The following is an 18,100-nucleotide window of genomic DNA, read 5'->3' on the forward strand; positions in this document are numbered from 1 at the left end:
ACGAGAATACTTTTTGTGTGCAAAGAAAACAAAAATAATGACTTTATTCAGCAATTTCTTCTCTTCCGTGTCAGTCTTTGACATGCGTTTACGAAAGTACCACAACACTTGCGTGTGCATTCCTCTGATTGTAAACACAGTGTATCCGGGTTCCTTTCTGGGACCTTTCTGGGCCTTGAATGTGGTAGTTACGTTGCTGTCTATGCATCGTCAGAAAGCTCTTGGATTTCATCATAAATATCTTAATTTGTGTTCCGAAGATGAAAGAAGGCCTTACAGGTTTGAAACAACATAAGGGCAAGTAATTAATCACTTTTAATTTTTTGGGTGAACTATTCCTTTAAGTTCTGGTAGGAGAGATTATGAAGGAGGTATAGGATCCCCTATAGGATTACAAAGACAATGTAAGTTTTAAATCAATAACACCTGCTTCTAAAAGTACAGTCTGATATCATTGCTGTACTTTACCAGTCCTCTTTCAAATCGTAATAATATCACAATAGAAGAAAACTCAGTCATCAGATGTATTGTAGTAGAGTGTATTATTACCTGAGGCAATGCTTTTTTATCAGGTTTGTTGTTTGGTCTGGCACCTCTCTTCTTCAAAGAGTTCTACAGGGAAAAGATGATAAATTAATTTAAAATGTGTAAAAACATGAATGAGTATCTCTTGTTATCCTCCCCTGCCCAGCCACTGCACATCCATTCTGATATCACACCATCACTTCTGTCTCTCTTTGTGATATTTTCACTCATAAATCATCATTTGGCAGCAAACCAGCATTGAATTAAACTGAAACACATCACAGCGTGAGGTATTTAATTGTTTCCATGAAATAAAAAACTTCTCCACTGCAGGAAATGGAGATAGGAGGAGGACAGAGAGCTATCAGATACATTATAAAACGAATAGTTGAGAGTCCTAGATGCTTATAAGTTAGTACAAGGTTTCAGCTGTGAGAAAGTACACAATATTCACAATATAGCACAGCCTCTCGTACCTTATTGCAAAAATCAAACATGATCACTTCTAGTGTGATTTTTCCCTAAATCATGTTATTGCACCTATGTTTGTTTTCATTAAATAAATAAAAAACAGGAATGGGTGAATACAGACAGACTGCTGGGTAAAATCCCATTTTCACTTTCTGTCATATGTGGGCTAACAGAATGGCACAGGTTAATGACAATGCCACTTTTAATGGCACTAAACTTCATTAAAATCAACAGATTTGTGCTGAAAGAAAATGAAAGCATCGACTTAGCAGTGTATCGACCATTTTTGTGCCACTGTTTATTTTAATTTAATGTGGTTTGCTGAGTCTATGGAAAAGAAGTCTGAACATAATGAGATTATAGCAACGTCATTTATCCCACCACTAACTCCCACTGGCCTCGTCCACAAGGCCTGCACATGTAAAAGCTGTGTGATGGGGTTTTCTTCTGTATATGAGTCCTCCAGCACAAACACTCACTCACAGTCACTCTAGTGACTGAGTGTTTCCTACTGTGGCGCTCCACACACAGTTATGATAAAATTCCATCCACTCACAAGACTGATGCAATTTTGCCTTTCTAATACAACAGACGTGTTTCTCAAACAGAGTTTTTTTCTTTGACACTCAAAGTTTCACAATTTCATATATAAACGTACATAGAGTAAAAATAGGCATTTGCAAGAAAATTTGTTTGCCAACTGGCCAATAACTTTATAAGGAACTGTGACATAATACACAGTTTAAATTGGATATTAAGAACACTAGTCTGACCCTCACTGACAATTCAAATCAAAGACAATACAAGCTGTCTACTAAAGAAAACATCATTCATGACTCATGTTTTTTCTAACAGTGGAAGATTTACCATCGAAGTTTATCTAAGGTGTGCAAATACGTTTTTTTTCCCTCCAGAAGTCATGTGGGAACATGAATGTGGAATATTCCTCACATTAAGCAACCAACATGAAAATATGGGGAACAAAATCACAATATGAGTTTTACTATAGAGACTGACTGACGCTTGAATTTGAAACTTGTGACATTTTGATTATATTATAAAACATAAATTGATGAATTGTTAATAAGATCTATAACATGTTTTTAGAAAAGAGTGAATTTTCATGCCGACTAGAAGCATGATGGTAAATGTTTACTCATGTTCATCATTGCATAATTTTGTACTGCTAGCACATGTTGAAACTCTCAATCCAAGTAGTCAGTCATCTGATCACTGAATTGCTTTTCAGCTACCTGAATTTCAACACCATGAAACCTAATGCAGGTACGGAAATCTGAGAACAAGCACACACACAGGTCTATTCAGCCGTGCCCTGATCTTGTGCCTGCTTGATTTATTCTTATGAAACACACTCATCCTTCAACACAGGCTGTAAGGAATAAGATGAAGTCATGTTACAGTCAGGGATGAAGAGTGTCACTGTATTAAACAAACCCCATCCATCCTGAAGGAACAACAGAGAACTCATTTATATAATTCTCTCTAATTTCACCTGCTCAGTTGACTGAATTATGAAGACTTGAGTTAGTGGAGTGTGTGAAACTGAGAGGTTCTCTAAGTCACGCTCTACTTCACACACTTCTTCCTTCAAAATCGAATGAATGTTGCGTAAGAGAGACTGTTGAATCACGAGGCTGGATAGAGAGCTGAATGTTTCTGACAGGATTCTCTTTCTTTAGACGGGCATCATTAGGATTTGAATTCTATCATATCTCTATCTATCTATCTATCTATCTATCTGTCTGTCTATCTATATATATATATATGCATGTATGTATGTATAACTATGTATGTATATATGTATGTATGTATGTATGTATTAGAACCCGACCGATATGGGTTTTTTGGGGGCCGATACCAATACCGATATTAGGGAGTAAAAAAAGGCTGATATTTTTTGTGTATACTATAGTGCAGTACCAGTCAAAAGTTTGGACACTTTTCCATTCGTGTGTCCAAACTTTTGACTGGTACTATATATAGAATACAGTACACTGTAAAAAAATAACCGTGAATTTAATGGTAAAAGACTGTAAAAACGCTACAGTAAAAACCTGTTAAATGGTTAATGGTAAATTCCCCTACTATATACGGTGAAAAACTGTATTGGACATTATATGTAATTTTACGGTAGTATACCGTTTTTAGAAGTGAAAAAGACCGTATAATTTACAGTGAATAACCGTAAATTGACATTCCCAGAATTCCGTGCGTTACATTTCAAATTTGATGTTTTTTTGTTGAAATAACTATGTTTCTTCCAGTGAATAACTGTAAATTTACATTCCCAGAATTCCCTGCGTTACGTTTCAAATTTTATGTTTTTTTTTGTTTAAATAATTGTTTCTTCTTATTTTTTTCTTATCAGTTTTATATTTTAGGGTTGTATGTTACACCTAATGTTGTTAAATGAATGTTTATTGCATTATTTCAGTTTCATGTGTGTTACCATGATGGTGTTTAGTGTTTGTGTGAATGACACTGTGCACCTACATAATATAGGCCTACCTCTGTAAATAAATACAATTTAAATTTATGTCTTGCGCAATTTAATGCCCTTTGAATGTAACGTGTACGTTCCCTTCGAAACTGGAATCATGGCGGAATGAGACTTAAGTGAAGTGAAAGTGTTGGCTGGTGTCACTATCTCGCGAACGCGACGGCGGATCTCCACCAAATTCGGGGGATCCCTTCAGCTCGAGGAGCCCTCTCGAACACCACCCTCATTAGCCAACCGGGATCGCCAGATCGGTCGGCGCCCAACCGCGAATTTAACCGCTCATAACTCCCTGACCCCAGGGGCTATCGATGCGGGGGTGGTCTCATTCGAAACAGGGCCTCGAGACGTACACTCGGCGTTCGAGGGGGTTCCTCGAGCTAAAGGGATCCCTCGAATTTGTTGCGGATCCGCCACGCCGTTACGGAGATATGGACGGTCAACGTTTCAATGGTATTCCATATACTTAAGCTTTGAAGCGTTTCATCCAGGTTGCCAGTAGCAAACAATGGAGCAAGCTCTGCTGGACAAACTACGTAATTACATAATTTACAAGCATTTTATCTGCGTTTTATGTTCTGTAAAAAAATTTCATATCGGCGGCAAATTGATACCGATATATCTGCGACAGGCTCATATCGGCCGATAAAATCAGCAAAACGATATATCAGTCGGGCTCTAGTATGTATAGGGAGCATGTGTGTTCACTGCTTCAAGGAACTTGAGTCTTCATGTGGAGGGACATTTAAATAGGTCTTTTGTTTGACAGAACAATTACTGCACTTTAACATGAACATGTCAAAAGGCATCACTGAATGGAAGTGTTAGTTATTTGTCTGCTGTCTCTGTCATCTCCAGAGGTTCCTGTAATCCTCTATATCCCAAATGACTCCAGATAGAGTCACACTTCATTTCCTTTCATAAAAATAGAAGGTGACAAAGCTGGGAGGAGAAACACATCGGTAAAGATGTGGACGGATTATCTATTTTGAGAATTGGAAATAATTCCATGACAAACCGCTTATCACGAAAGTGCTGTGTTTAGGTGATGTTAATAGGGCTGCATGAATAAAAAAATAACACCAAAATCACAATATGGGTTTTCAAATAACGGCTTTTCAGCAAAAAAATAAATACATGTGCTGCATATTATAGAGTGAAACACAGCACTGTGTTCATTTGCATTTGAGCAGCTCATGATCTGGTGTTTTCAGTATCTCAGATTGGCTTAGTTCACAGTAAATTTTGCAAAGAGGCAGGACACTAACAATGTGCCAACAGACAAGACAGAGCTGGTTACTTTTGGTATAAAACAATGACTCAGCTTTCAAATCTTTTTTTTAATGAAATTCAAACAATAAATACCATTTTGTGGCTCTTTAATGTGTCGTGACAGATTGCTATAGCACCTCAGTTCAATGTTCGACATGTGAACCGATCATCTCTTTATCTTTACTAGTTATAGCATGAAATAAACGTGAATGAACATCAGAAGCTATCTTGTTTCAACCGCGAAAAGATGTCAATAAACACCATGTTTCAAGTTCAAGTCCACTGACGTTAATGTACTCTCCTGTCTGGTTTGTTTGTCAGACAAAATAGCAGATTCGGCTTTATGATTGGGCAGATCAAAAGCTCCCAGCGAAGGGTCAATTGCTCAGATTACTTAGACTACCAGATCCCAAAAATGAAAGTAATATCAGCCACAAATTTTCCCTTTGTCTTGACTGAAATTATTGGAGGGTCAAATTCAGAAATGTTTACACAAAACTGGATTAAAAGTGCAAAATAATTGTAATTTTCAGCTGAATGCCACAAACAAAAGGTCATGCAAAGTTTTATACCACTGTGTGAAATGTTGAGCATTGCAAATGCTTTCTGCTTCACATACTACTTAAAACAGTGCATGGAGTGCACACTGCGTACCACTCCAAAAGCTGGACATAAGCACAGAGATAGGCTATGGTAAATCCATTTTCGCATTGTATGTTTTTTCTCAATTCCCAGACCGCAGAGACACGAGTCCCCGACCGTTCCAGACTATAATGGGTTCCCATGACAACGGCTTTTGTGAGCAGTTCCCCTGTAGAGTTCAATGGAACAAATTGATGAATAAATGGGGGGAGGAAGTTGGGAGAGGGAAAACAGGAAATCACAACCTTTCAAATCCATTTGACATGAGGAGGCCCATCTCCTCCTGCACAAACAGGCAAAACAACTGCAGAAAATGACCACGCTTCCCCAGCTTTCTCGCTTACTAATTGCGCTAAAACACAAGGGTGCTAAAAGCCAGATCATTATCATAGCATTTTTCATAAAGCAACTGAGAGCCTGCAGGTGCTGAGTGTTTCCCACACAAATTCTGTCCCTCCTTACATGATTGGGAATTGAGATATTCTCTCGCTTTGATCCATGACAACAGAATATTTATTCGTTCACAACAGCAGGATGGCAGTGATAAACACTATGCCTTACACAAAGAACTGTGAAAATGTCTCTGCCCAAATACATTTCCAATCTTCTTTATATCCAAAAGCTGTCCACAGCTTTTCTGTCCACATTAACCTGAGGCAACTCAAGACCAGAATCCACTTTAACCTACTTCTGTCCATCCTTATACACACATGCTTTTTTAGCATGTTCTTTTTTACCCCGTTTAATGTTAACTAAGGTGTCCTGGAACAGAAATATGAGATTTCATCATGATTTACCTCTCTGTGATGCTTCAAATTAAACAGGCTGTTTTGGGTACTGTACCTTTAAGACCTCAACATGTAAATTACCTCTGTTGTGATTGGCTAATCTCTGTGTACATAATTAGAGCATGCAGAACACTAGAGTAAACATTCAATGTACATCAACCAATTTACATTAAAAAAAAAAAAGGAAAAAATCCTAGTTTGCATGATACATCTCCTTTAATGAAGTCCTAATGAGCACATACGGTTAAATCACTCATATACACACACACATGTGCAGGCAGCTTCTCTGCCTGCCAGGTTCTGCTGCTCGCATCTGTCAGCAAATCACTGTTGCCGTTTTACCAATGCGAACACAACGTGTCACATATTGTGCTCATCCTGTTCTTAGATTACTTATTCAGGATAAAGTTTTGGCATAAAGCAGCGTTTGCCTCCAGCTTTCTCACACTTGAAGAATGACATATGCTTCTGTCCACCCGTGAGCGGGACGGTTCTTTTACATGCTTATCAGGCTGAGTGTTAATTAGAGCTGGGAAACACTTTTATAATTACACATGATGCCCTGAGGCCCATGAGAGAAATGCAGATATGTGTGTGTGTGAGAAACAGAAACAGCAGAGAGAAGTGATGGATGGAAATAATGTTACATGATCCTTAAGAAATCATTCTAATATGCTGATTTGGTGCACATGAATAGAAAGTGCAATCGAATAAATGATGTGGGTGTGTGTGTTTATATATATATATATATATATATATATATATATATATATACAGTATATATATATATTCTGGATTGTGAATCAAATGTCTACATTTAAGAAAAAAATATTTATTCAGTATTCACAAATAACAGGAGAAGTCATGGAAATACATTGGTCAGAACTAGGGATGGGCATTTTGGGAAATTTCTCATTTCGATCATCGATAGGTTTAAAAAAAAAGATTAATCGAGTAATCGGGGGCGGGGCTTGTGCGGGCGGCGGGGCATGGCCGTAATGAATATAATGAAAAAATCTGAAGATTGTTATGAAAATGAATGTTAAAAATAAAAATATGACATGAAAACCTGTCTATGAAAACATGAACACATGATTAGGACATGTTAGATTATGATTATGATGCAGCAATGTTATTAAAAAAGGAGCATCTAAAAAGGAATAGCTGCCTGAGGTGAAGCTGAATGACTTTATGCCAATAAACTGAAGCCCACTCTGACACTTTTTCTTTTGCATTTAAAACTTTATTGGCTAATACAAGCAATCCCGCGGGTCTTAAAGGGGTCATATGATGCGATTTCAATTTTTCCTGTCTCTTTGGAGTGTTACAAGCTCTTGGTGCATAAAGAAGATCTGTAAAGTTGCAAAGACTAAAGTCTCAAATCCAAACAATAATGTACAGTATGTGGAAAATGTGTTTTTTTAACCTTAAACCGCATAAACACATTTCATTACACCAAATACACAAAATAATGTTCTTTTTAGCAGCATCATATGACCCCTTTAAAGAACTGTTTTTCTACCTCCACAAGTGCATTGCCTTTTTTATCTAAAAGTGCACTATTCCTTGTTTTAAACCTAGCCAAAAAGCCACGTGTTGACTCTGAAACACAATAGACTTTAATTATATCTATTTATTGTGAAATTACCACATTTCTGTGTCAATCCATGTTCATTTTTACTGCGAACAATGCGCTGTCACTTTATTTCAGCACGTGCAGCACAGCAAAAAATAAACTCATGTTGAAATGATCGCTGCACTGCTGCAGACGCACCGCTCCTGGAACGCACTGCCAAGCTGCAACCACGGTATTGTTTGTATTTCCTGAAACAATGGACATAATTTGAAAGATGAGACTTTCTTTCATATCAAAAGTAACAATGTATAAAACGGGAAGTTTCCAATGAAGTTCCACTCGTGCAGTGATTAAAAGAATAGGCCTACTGTATTTGTTCGGTACACATGCTTACCGAACCGAAAAGCCCATACTGAAAATGTTCGGTACGAATATGTGTACCGTTACACCCTTATATACATAGATATACGTAAAAGGTCATAAAAAGGTCACATGGGTTGAGGAACACTGCATCCTTCCACCTCTACATGAACATATTAATGGGGCTGTAGCATATGAAAAGGTCTGTTCTGCCTCTTTCTTTCTCTTTGGCTTGTGAGTTTAATTTCTAAGCTTCTGTTGTGTGCACACTCCACAAAAAAAGCCTTGGTGCCACCACAGCGAAGGACACCTCCCTCCCTCTTTCTTTCTTTAATCCCTTAATTTTCACCTCCTTCCTTGAGTGCACTCCAGTACAGCCGTTTCCATATCTTAGAATATCAATGATTTCAACATTTAAATTGAAAAATTAAAGCATTAATTAGACCTGATCAACCATCTCAGAATATAACAGTATGTAGACCTGTGAATACATATTGACAGTCTGCCATCAGTGTGTTTTGTGCCATTTGGTAAAGTTCAAAAGATTAATGACCGAGAAACAGAGAAGAAAGTGGTGGTGAATCCCACCTGTACTGAGCATCAAGTAATTGCTCCCAGGTGTGTGCCAATCAAATCGAACTATAGCAGCCTGTTTCTCATTAACACCACTGGCATAGCAATCAAAAGCAGTCACAGTTTGTCTTACGCTGGGGAAATATCCAAAAAACACTGTCTGAAGATCTCTTTATCTGTAACCTGAAAGAAAATTGAAAAAGTTTCCATAGATATGACAGTCTTTACATTTTTCAACATGTAAATTGATGAAAACTGACTATAAACCTAAAAAAAGAATCAGCCTGAAGGAATTGGCCCCTTCATCTATGACCTGTCCTACATACCACCAAAGTTTTGGATCGAGTATCTGTCCTCGTTTTCTGCATGAAAGACAGTATGTCATAACAGGAGTGAAACATCCAGCTCCCCACAGCCACATAAACTGCTCTTTGTCTTTGTATCTCGCCCTCCCATTTCAGCGGAATTCAATCAGGGAGCCCATGCGCTCGTTAGAGAGAATAGCAAGCACTTGACGCTCATTAGTGTGTCAGGTTGCGAACCACATGCGCTCTTGGCAGATGAAAACTCTCCAAACATACCTCTTATTGCTCACTTTGTTCTCTCATTTGTATTAAGAACGACATTTGGCATTCAGAGTGCGAGACTGAATTTGGGGGAGGTTTTTGGAATATGTGGAAAAGACCGAAATAGGTCAGTTTCCTCAGTTTACAGCATAGCAGAGGATGAAAATATATGAGTAAGATTTGTAGGTTTGTAGACATCTGAATGGTCTATTCTTCCCTTTTGCACTAGCAGACAGTCTGTACTAGTCCTGAACTAGAACACATCTCAGACTCAATTCAAAATTGTTTTTTGCGGCAAAATATATCAGGAGAACCTCTCAAATCCCAAGAGGCTATATGAAAAATCTGAGAGCGAGCGAGTAAGAGAAATAATTACTGAGCTGGAGAAAATATGATGGACAAGTACACACATCAGCAATATATCATAGGATATGGGACGGAGGTCTTGAAAAAAGCCATCCATAAGCATACCCATTCATCTCAATGGCAATTGTTTGGCTGGACCAGAATCTCTGAAGAAGCAGGCAATTTGAAATCGCTCTCAATTCTGCAGTCAGGCTGATTTGAGCCATAAATGCATCATGAAGAACACCCCAGTTCAAAACACTAGCGACAATCCTGAGCTGTGAAGTCAAAGTCTATTTCACTTTTTAAAGGCATAATGGTGAAATAGTAAAACTTCTACTATAATATATAAATATTATTGATTCATGCTTTCCAAAATTGCTTAGTCAAAATACAGATAGGGGCGTCAATTGAAAAGGATGCTATATGGAAATAAAAAAAATACAATTTGAGTATACATGAAATACATAAAAATACATGTGCATTGAGACGGCTACAGAGTTGGTGATGAGTGACAATGGGGATAAATATAGTAAATTCATGAAATGTTTTAGATAAGAATGTTTAGATGTTGCAGCAAGCTATTGAAAAATCATTACTAGATTATTGAAATGGTCAAGCATTTAGATGGTCATTAGAGAGAAACAGTCATCATTAGACAACAGACTTATTTATCCAAGAGCTGTGTAATTAAATTGTGAGGCATTTAATGACTTCTTAATCACTGGCCTTTCTTTATTAATGAAGATAATTGTCTACAGTACATAAATAAACACATTGCACCTCAATCAGTATTGAATGGATGCTTGAATGCTTCAGCTGAACAAACTGGAGTATGAATTCATAATGATAGCATGATGAATCAGTATGCATGCTGGTTTAAGGAGTTTAGCTGCACTGTAACTCAAGGCATGCAGAAAATATTTAAGTATACTGTGCACAAGCAGAGAATGTACGTACAATGTATAATGGCATGTGTGTGTCATGACTTTACGCACTGAAGAAAAGTTAGACAATGCAGAAAAATAACTAATCAAAATTAACTGGTTTTATGACAGCAAAAAATAATAAAAATAAGTATGACCTAATATCAATTAACTTAATTTTAAGATATGGCTCAAATAACATTCACATAAATTCTCAATCTAAATAAATATGACTGTTACATAAAATTAAATCTGGCTCAACACATATGTGATTTTTTTGTATGTACACCTAGGCCTAGGTTAAAATGTAAAAAAAAACATTATTAAAATGATATAAAAAAAAAAATGTAAGCAGATTTTGCTCCAACATTTTGAATTCCAGGGTCACTTTCAGCTTTTTTCTTTCTGAATCTGGTATATACTGTGCAGTATGTAGTGAGGACTACAGTAATAGAGCTGTAGTTTCTGCTGGCCATATCCCCTCAGGTTATTGGTCTAGACAGATTACATTATAAGGTGAGCAGGTCACTGGACTGCAGTAATAAACCCATTTTACTGAAGAGAATCGCTGAAAGTATAATTCTGATGTGATTAAGTAATCAATCTCACTCTCAGCTCACTTCTCAAGCCATTATATCTAAAACAGAAGATCAGCGCTTCTCCAAAAGCAATTTAGGAGTTTTGTCTGTAAATAACCCATCACATTTACAGATGACTCGTAAATCTATATTTAAACCACAGGATTCCCTTTTTGAACATGCTAAAATTACAAGAGTCTGCAGATTACAACAAGCCATAATGAATAACCCTTTAACAGATCAGTGAGGTGTACAGACGCAGATGAATATTGATAGTTAGTCTTGTGCAAAGGCAGTGAAGCGAAGACTGTTATCCATGCTCTATATAAATCAATGCAGCAAAGTGCATGCACATGCTTTTCTAAAGCACTCAGTGTGTGTGTGTGTGTGTGTGTGTGTGTGTGTGTGTTGTATGTCACAGGACAAGGAGTTCCCAAGAGCCTGGATATGAGGAGACATGTCTTATATAAGATCTGTCTCATACTCAAAATCAAAGCAACAGCTTACTGATCTGATTAGGAAGAAAGCGGAGGATCTGAGATCTAACCACTTAGCTTGACCTAAGAGACCTGTGAATTCGATCAGAGGGCAGGAGGCGCTAGTTGTGTTGTGTAATGATGTAAAGGCCTGAACATGTGTGTAAATCTGGTAACAGGAATGAGGACTTGTCTTCTGTATGAACAAATGCTTGTTTTTCACTTTTTAACATCTCACACACTGTAAACAATATATAAAAAATGAATGTATTGTATTGAATGGCTTGATTCAATAATATGGATTTTTTAGCATAATCAGTAGCACTGCAAATCAAATTCATTTAACCTCAGTCCTGGGAAACACAAGTGGATGGGAGCTGCATGACACAACTGAAATAGCACTGTAGATCAATACAAGCTCTCTGTGAGAAACAGCTATTCGTACAGTTGTTAGAGATATCTGTGCCACAAACACACTTTCAGCTGATTATAAATCTTATAGCTCCTGTTTAAGGTTTTAAAATACTTTTTTATTAAGTTTGGGGTCAGTAAGTTCTTTTTAACGTTTTCACCAAGGCATTTATTTGATCAAAAATACAGTAATATTGTGAAATATTATTACAATTTAAAATAACTGTTTTCTATTTGACTATATTTTAAAATGTAATTTATTTTTGTGATGTAAAGCTGAATTTTTCAGCATCATTACTCCAGTTTTCAGTGTCACATGATCCTACAGAAATGATCAAAAATCACAAATAATTTGCTGCTTGAAGTATTTTCTATTATTATCAATGCAGAAAACAGTTGTGCTGCACAATATTTATGTAGAAACTAGTGCTGTCAAACGATTAATCGCGATTAATCGTTTCACAGCACTAGTAGAAACCATGAAATAATGAAACCATCAGGAATCTTTAATGAATGGAAAGTTCAAAAGAACAGCATTTATTTGAAACAGAAATCTTTTGTAACAATATAAATGTCTTTTCTGTCACTGTTTTTGATCAATTTAATGCATCCTTGCTGAATAAAAGTATTTTTAAAACTCATATTTATCTCAAACTTTCCAAATATATGCCACTAGTATCAAACAATAATAATGAAAATAAAATAAACTATTCAAACAAGTAAACAGGCTAGTATGTATTGTCTGGACAATATTTCTAGCCTACAAAAAGATTGTCACAGCAGGGAACCTGACAGATCTAATCTTGTCCGACATGCTAAACTTCTTTCAAACAGCTGATCTCAGCTGGTTTCCACAGACACAATCTTAATACATGACATGCTGCTCACCTAATGCAGTTTGTATGGAGATGTATCCAGGAGACAACACAATTACCCCACCATTAAAAGCAGAAATAGACTAGCCAGTTGGTGCATGCATGTGTGTTTTGTGTGTGTGCATGAGTTTTATAAATGACCTACAAGCGCTGCAGCATTGTCACTATCAAATCTAATAACCTCTAGCTCCATTATATGTCTTTCTGTATGTGTGTGTGTATCAAACTTACGGGTCCAGACTCCAGGCATCAATCAAACACACATTTCCCTTTCTGTGCTTTCTTTGTCTGTCAGTTCTGCATAGTGCTGAGCTTCATAAAAAGGAGCTTGCCACTAACTCCCTCCCCACATCCTCTTATTGTTTGTTTTGTCTGTGCCATTTGTTCAGTAATTTTCAAGTGGAAGCAGTTGGAGATTACAAGCTCTCTGTCTGATGTGTACAAACATACACACACATACAGAGCTAGTAAGTGTTCGTATAACATCAGAGTCTGGGTTTAAGACAGATAATGGCTTTCATTTAAATGTGCAAATCTAAATCCTACTACTGTGACTTTGATGTCAGCTCATGTAAGCACTAACATCCCAGGTGCTTTTAAAAATTAGACTCTTTTTTACATGACCAACACAGGTCTGGTGATCTGACATTCAAAAATAGCTCTATACAAATGGCTCAAAAAGGAAAAAGAGAAAGACATGATGAATGGCAAACAGCAACATCAGAGGTGTGTGTTGCCTTTAGTTTGCATAAAGGCTGTAGAAGTGTGTATGAAGAAAAAAAGAAGAAAAAAAAAAGTAAAACTTGGTTTAGCTCATTTGTTTAGAAATTACAATACTGTTCAAAAAATGTTGGGGTCGGTAAGATTTTGTAATGCATTTATTTAAATAAAACACAGTAAAAATTGAAAATAGGTGTTTTCTATTTTAAAATGTCATTTATTGTATCTTTAAATTATTATTACATTTACAGTATATATAAGGCTGAAGTTTGAGCATCCTTACACCAGTCTTAAGTGTCACGTGAGCCTTCAGAAATCATTCTAATATGCTGATTTGCTGCTCAAGAAACATTTCTTATTAATATCAGTCTGTATTTGACTATAGTCTAACCTATATAGTGCAGTCCAGGCCTGAATGTGTGTGTTCATGAGTTTTGCATGCTTCAGTCTTGTGTAGTATGTTTGGTTTTTCATGCAGACCTTTACTAGAGCATGAAATCACCTCTCACTCCATGAGGAAAGAACATGTTATCTGTATGTGGATGTGTGTCAGATTTAACCAGGAGTTGGTTGCACTTCCTGAAATGCAGGATAGTACACATAAAATATTAACATTGGTGTTTGCTAAGGCAATCCTCAATATTACTGTTCATGCTCATACTAATTCAATAGATATTTGGACAAACCCCTAACTCCAAGTAGTAAACTCTAAGGACATGAATGATACGCCTTGTGAAAAAGAAGTGTGCTTAATTGTATTCATTTGCGTGTAATTTTAGTGTACATCAAATCTTAAAAGTGTGTAAAAAACTGTACTTGCAGATTTGAAGCTTTACTTTAAAGTACATTTTAAAATAAATCATTATGTTTTAAAGAAGTATGCTTTGATGAGTTGACTAACACCTAAAGCACATTAAGTACTTAATTTCAACGGTAGTGTGTTAATCGATATCACATATAAAGCTGAAATTTATTAAATTGCAACTTCATTAAAACTGCATAATTACAAGATTCATAGAGAAATGACATTTAAAGTATTTTTAGTTTATTATAAACGCTTGTCAGTACATTTGGCAGCACACTTTACAATATAAGTACTTATGAAGTATGAAGCAGGTCAAAACAGCACTCTAAAGTTCAACTAACTGCATTTATAATAATGTATTTTAATTTTATAGCAATTAACATGCAATTATGCATCAAAAACAGCCAGTTAACACTTAAATATATTCTTTTAAAATATATAATTTCTGTAAAAAGTACTCTTTTAAAAGTATGCTAAAGTGTACTCCTTTTTCACAAGGGACTTCTTGGTTTTTGAGAAAATAAACATATCCAGGTCACACGTGTGTGAGTGTATATGTGTGTGTTTCTCACTTGCTTTGATTCTCTATTTTTCCCATCATGTTCCAAACCAGTACAAAACCTCGAATGCCATGTGCTTTGATGCTGCTGCACAGGTCAGACACCATACAATACAGAGAAACACAGCTGCCAAACCTTCCCAGACTCAAGACCTCACAACCCCGCAGCTATTGAACCTCTATTTAACTCTCTTCTTTGTGTTATTTACAGCAATGTAAATATTGGATACAAAGAAAACTGGATATTGTAAATATAGTCTGAGAACACTCACTTTATTATGCATTGTGCATTCATGAATCTAATTCATTGAATAGTATTAGAATAGACAGAAAAGGGCAATTTGAAATGCACCACTATAACCACGCAAACAAGTTCTACAAAGTATCCTGGTACAGGACATTCTACTAGGGTTATTGGACCACTTATGTACCATTAGTATCTTCAAGGTACAGAGTATCATGTACCATGTAAACACCATTGTACATGAATATAGTGATCATTCAGTACCATGGTACCACCACTGTAAGAGAAAAGTACATCAATTTGTCTTGAAATGTCAAGGCTCATATATATCTGGAAATTATTTCTTATAAAAGCGCACAGCACTGTGCTTACTGACTTATGACTGTTCTCGTAATCATCAAATAGTCTGTGAGTCAGCGTTTCATTACTCTACTTCTGAAAAAGACAGTTACATGACCACCTGCTAAATCCCACATCACCCCTCAAACTTTCAGGGAGTTTTCAGCAAACTCTGAATATTCTGGATTGCTCAGAATTCCTCAAAATCTTCCCGTGCTTTTCCCAACAAGGGGGTTTTAAAGATTAAATAGCCCTGACGCATGACTCCGCTGACTGTCCAGCTGTAATTTTTCCTCATCTAGTGTTTGTTTCCATCAGAGCGGCTGACGCTGAGTTAATGAACCCTGCTTCAGAGACCCTGCACTTCCTTCCTTTCTCAGGGTTTCCCCTTCAGAACAAAACAAAGATAGGAGCTTCCTGAAAAATATAAATAAAAGTTCAGTCAGCCTCATAGGACTGTTTCCTCTAGCACAGTCTAGAAGGGCTCTGGATCAAAAAATAAGCTGTATATGGGTAATGCCACTAATACATGCTGTTTTTGAGACACATTGGGCTCTGAATGATAAATTAACAAATGAGCTATTGGTATGAATGTGTAATTCGAGAAAGAAACAGCAGTAATAAGGTTGCACTCTTATACTAACCTTTTACTGTACCGAAGCCTATTAAACACCTGTAAAACAGGCCCTATAAAACAGCCCCTCCACATAGCGACCACCATCAGAAGCCATAAACACACACAAACACACACCTCTTACACTCACGGCAGCAGTAGACATGTGAACCTAATCACCCGTGAGACTTCACGCCAGCTGCAGTACCGATCAATACCTGCTGTGTGTTAAATGAAGTCTTGAGAGAGAGTTTCAGAATGAGGGATGGAGAGCATAGAAGGAGAACTAAAGCATTTGTGGGATGGAAAAAATGAAGATTTTTGGGTGGGGTGCTATCTAGATTCAAAACAACCTATATCAGCAAGCTTTCATTTTGAGTGTTTATTTTTGTGTCAGGAAGGGAGGTCTTTGATGGTGATCTGAGGACATCAGCGTGGTCCTCATGCAGACTCTGTCCTCTGTTCTCACTGACCTACTAAAAGTCTGAGAAGTCTCTTTTAAAATAAAGCGATTAGTGATCATGGTTGAGAAATAAATTAGACATTGCTGCAAGTTTCTTTTCTGTCCATTCTTCCTTATGGTGTTCACCACTGACATTTGATTTAGTTTAATAATTTAGCACATGCATCATCAGATGTAACTTTACATCCACTTAAAACAAATATTCTTTTAAATGTACAGTAAAAAACATCTTGAACTATCTAATCAACGAATTATAATAACCATAATAATACAGAAGTTAATCAAGTTAATCAAGTAGCCTATAAAAGATGGTGTTACAACAGAAAATATAACACAAAACACCCTAATAAATAACAAAATTAAAAATGAGAAAAATTAAAAATTAAATTGAAATAAAATAAAAATAAAATGTGATGTTTCATGCAAGGAATTCTGGGAATGAAATTTCTTAGTATTTTACAGTAAAATATCATATAATGCAATGCTAAACAACTTACAATTTTACACCCTACAGTATGATAACGTACAGTTAACCAGGTAAGGACGTTTTTACTGTTGCATTTTTTCCAGTTTCGTTTTTGTGCACCTAAATGGTGCTGATCCATGTTTGTAACGATAGAACAGATACATTTTGTCTATAGAAGTAAAAGAAAATGTATAGACAGTCCTTATCAGGAACTTGTTATTAAAGAAATTAGCAATAATTAATACATAAGTTATAATATACAGAAAAAGACATAAAACTAGCACAGCTATTTATGAAATCAATGACAAATACAGTTTAGCTATCATTATACAAAAATAGGCCTATTTTACTGCAGAATTCCACGACTGACCCATTAGAATTGAGTTTTTGTTCTAATAACTGTTTATACATCTGTTTCATCCTGTACTTTGTTAACTGAGTGTAGATAGTGAGAGTGAGATATCGTGCTCAGCCAGATCATCTTCTTTTACATGTAATGATCCATCGTTTCTTTCCATTCTTTGAGTCATCTGTTGTCTGAAAGGCTCTACTGGCTCTTTTCTGGAAGTTCAGTTGAGGATGAACTCTCGCTGTGTACCATAAGTGCCCGCTATGCCAAGAATTCAGTCCTCAACAACAGAGAGCGGCACGCATCCTGCCCTGGGCTTTCAGCCAATAAGAACACAGAGCAAACCTGTGAGCCGACCCAAAGCAGAGCAGCCGAGCGAATCAGAGCGCTGGCATTGACTATCACAGTGGTATACAACACCCCGTAAAATGATTCTCAAAGAAAAGAGTGAACCGACCAATAATGACCATTGCTTCATACAATAATGCATTCATCACTTTCTATCATGCAGCAGACATAGCTAATAGAGCACAGACCAACCATTGAGCCGACATAGACCATCCTGCCAATGATCCATTACTCAGAACACAAAGGAACATTTATTACCAAAAGAATGCAGGCCAAAACAGAGAATTAACCA

The 18,100-nt window shown here is 36.6% G+C and overlaps 1 protein-coding gene across 1 annotated transcript in view; it reads right to left on the reverse strand.

The window, feature by feature from the left end:
- LOC107681366 (protein SOGA1-like) overlaps positions 1-18,100 on the reverse strand; it is a 50,647-nt gene that overhangs the window by 20,168 nt on the left and 12,379 nt on the right. Inside the window, exon 4 of the mRNA XM_016477642.1 lies at positions 550-612. Coding sequence (XP_016333128.1) covers positions 550-612 — 63 coding nt within the window. The remainder of the gene's footprint in view (positions 1-549; positions 613-18,100) is intronic.

Source organism: Sinocyclocheilus anshuiensis, unplaced genomic scaffold (genome assembly GCF_001515605.1).
Source record: "Sinocyclocheilus anshuiensis isolate Anshui unplaced genomic scaffold, SAMN03320099.WGS_v1.1 scaffold881, whole genome shotgun sequence".
NCBI lineage: Eukaryota > Metazoa > Chordata > Actinopteri > Cypriniformes > Cyprinidae > Sinocyclocheilus > Sinocyclocheilus anshuiensis.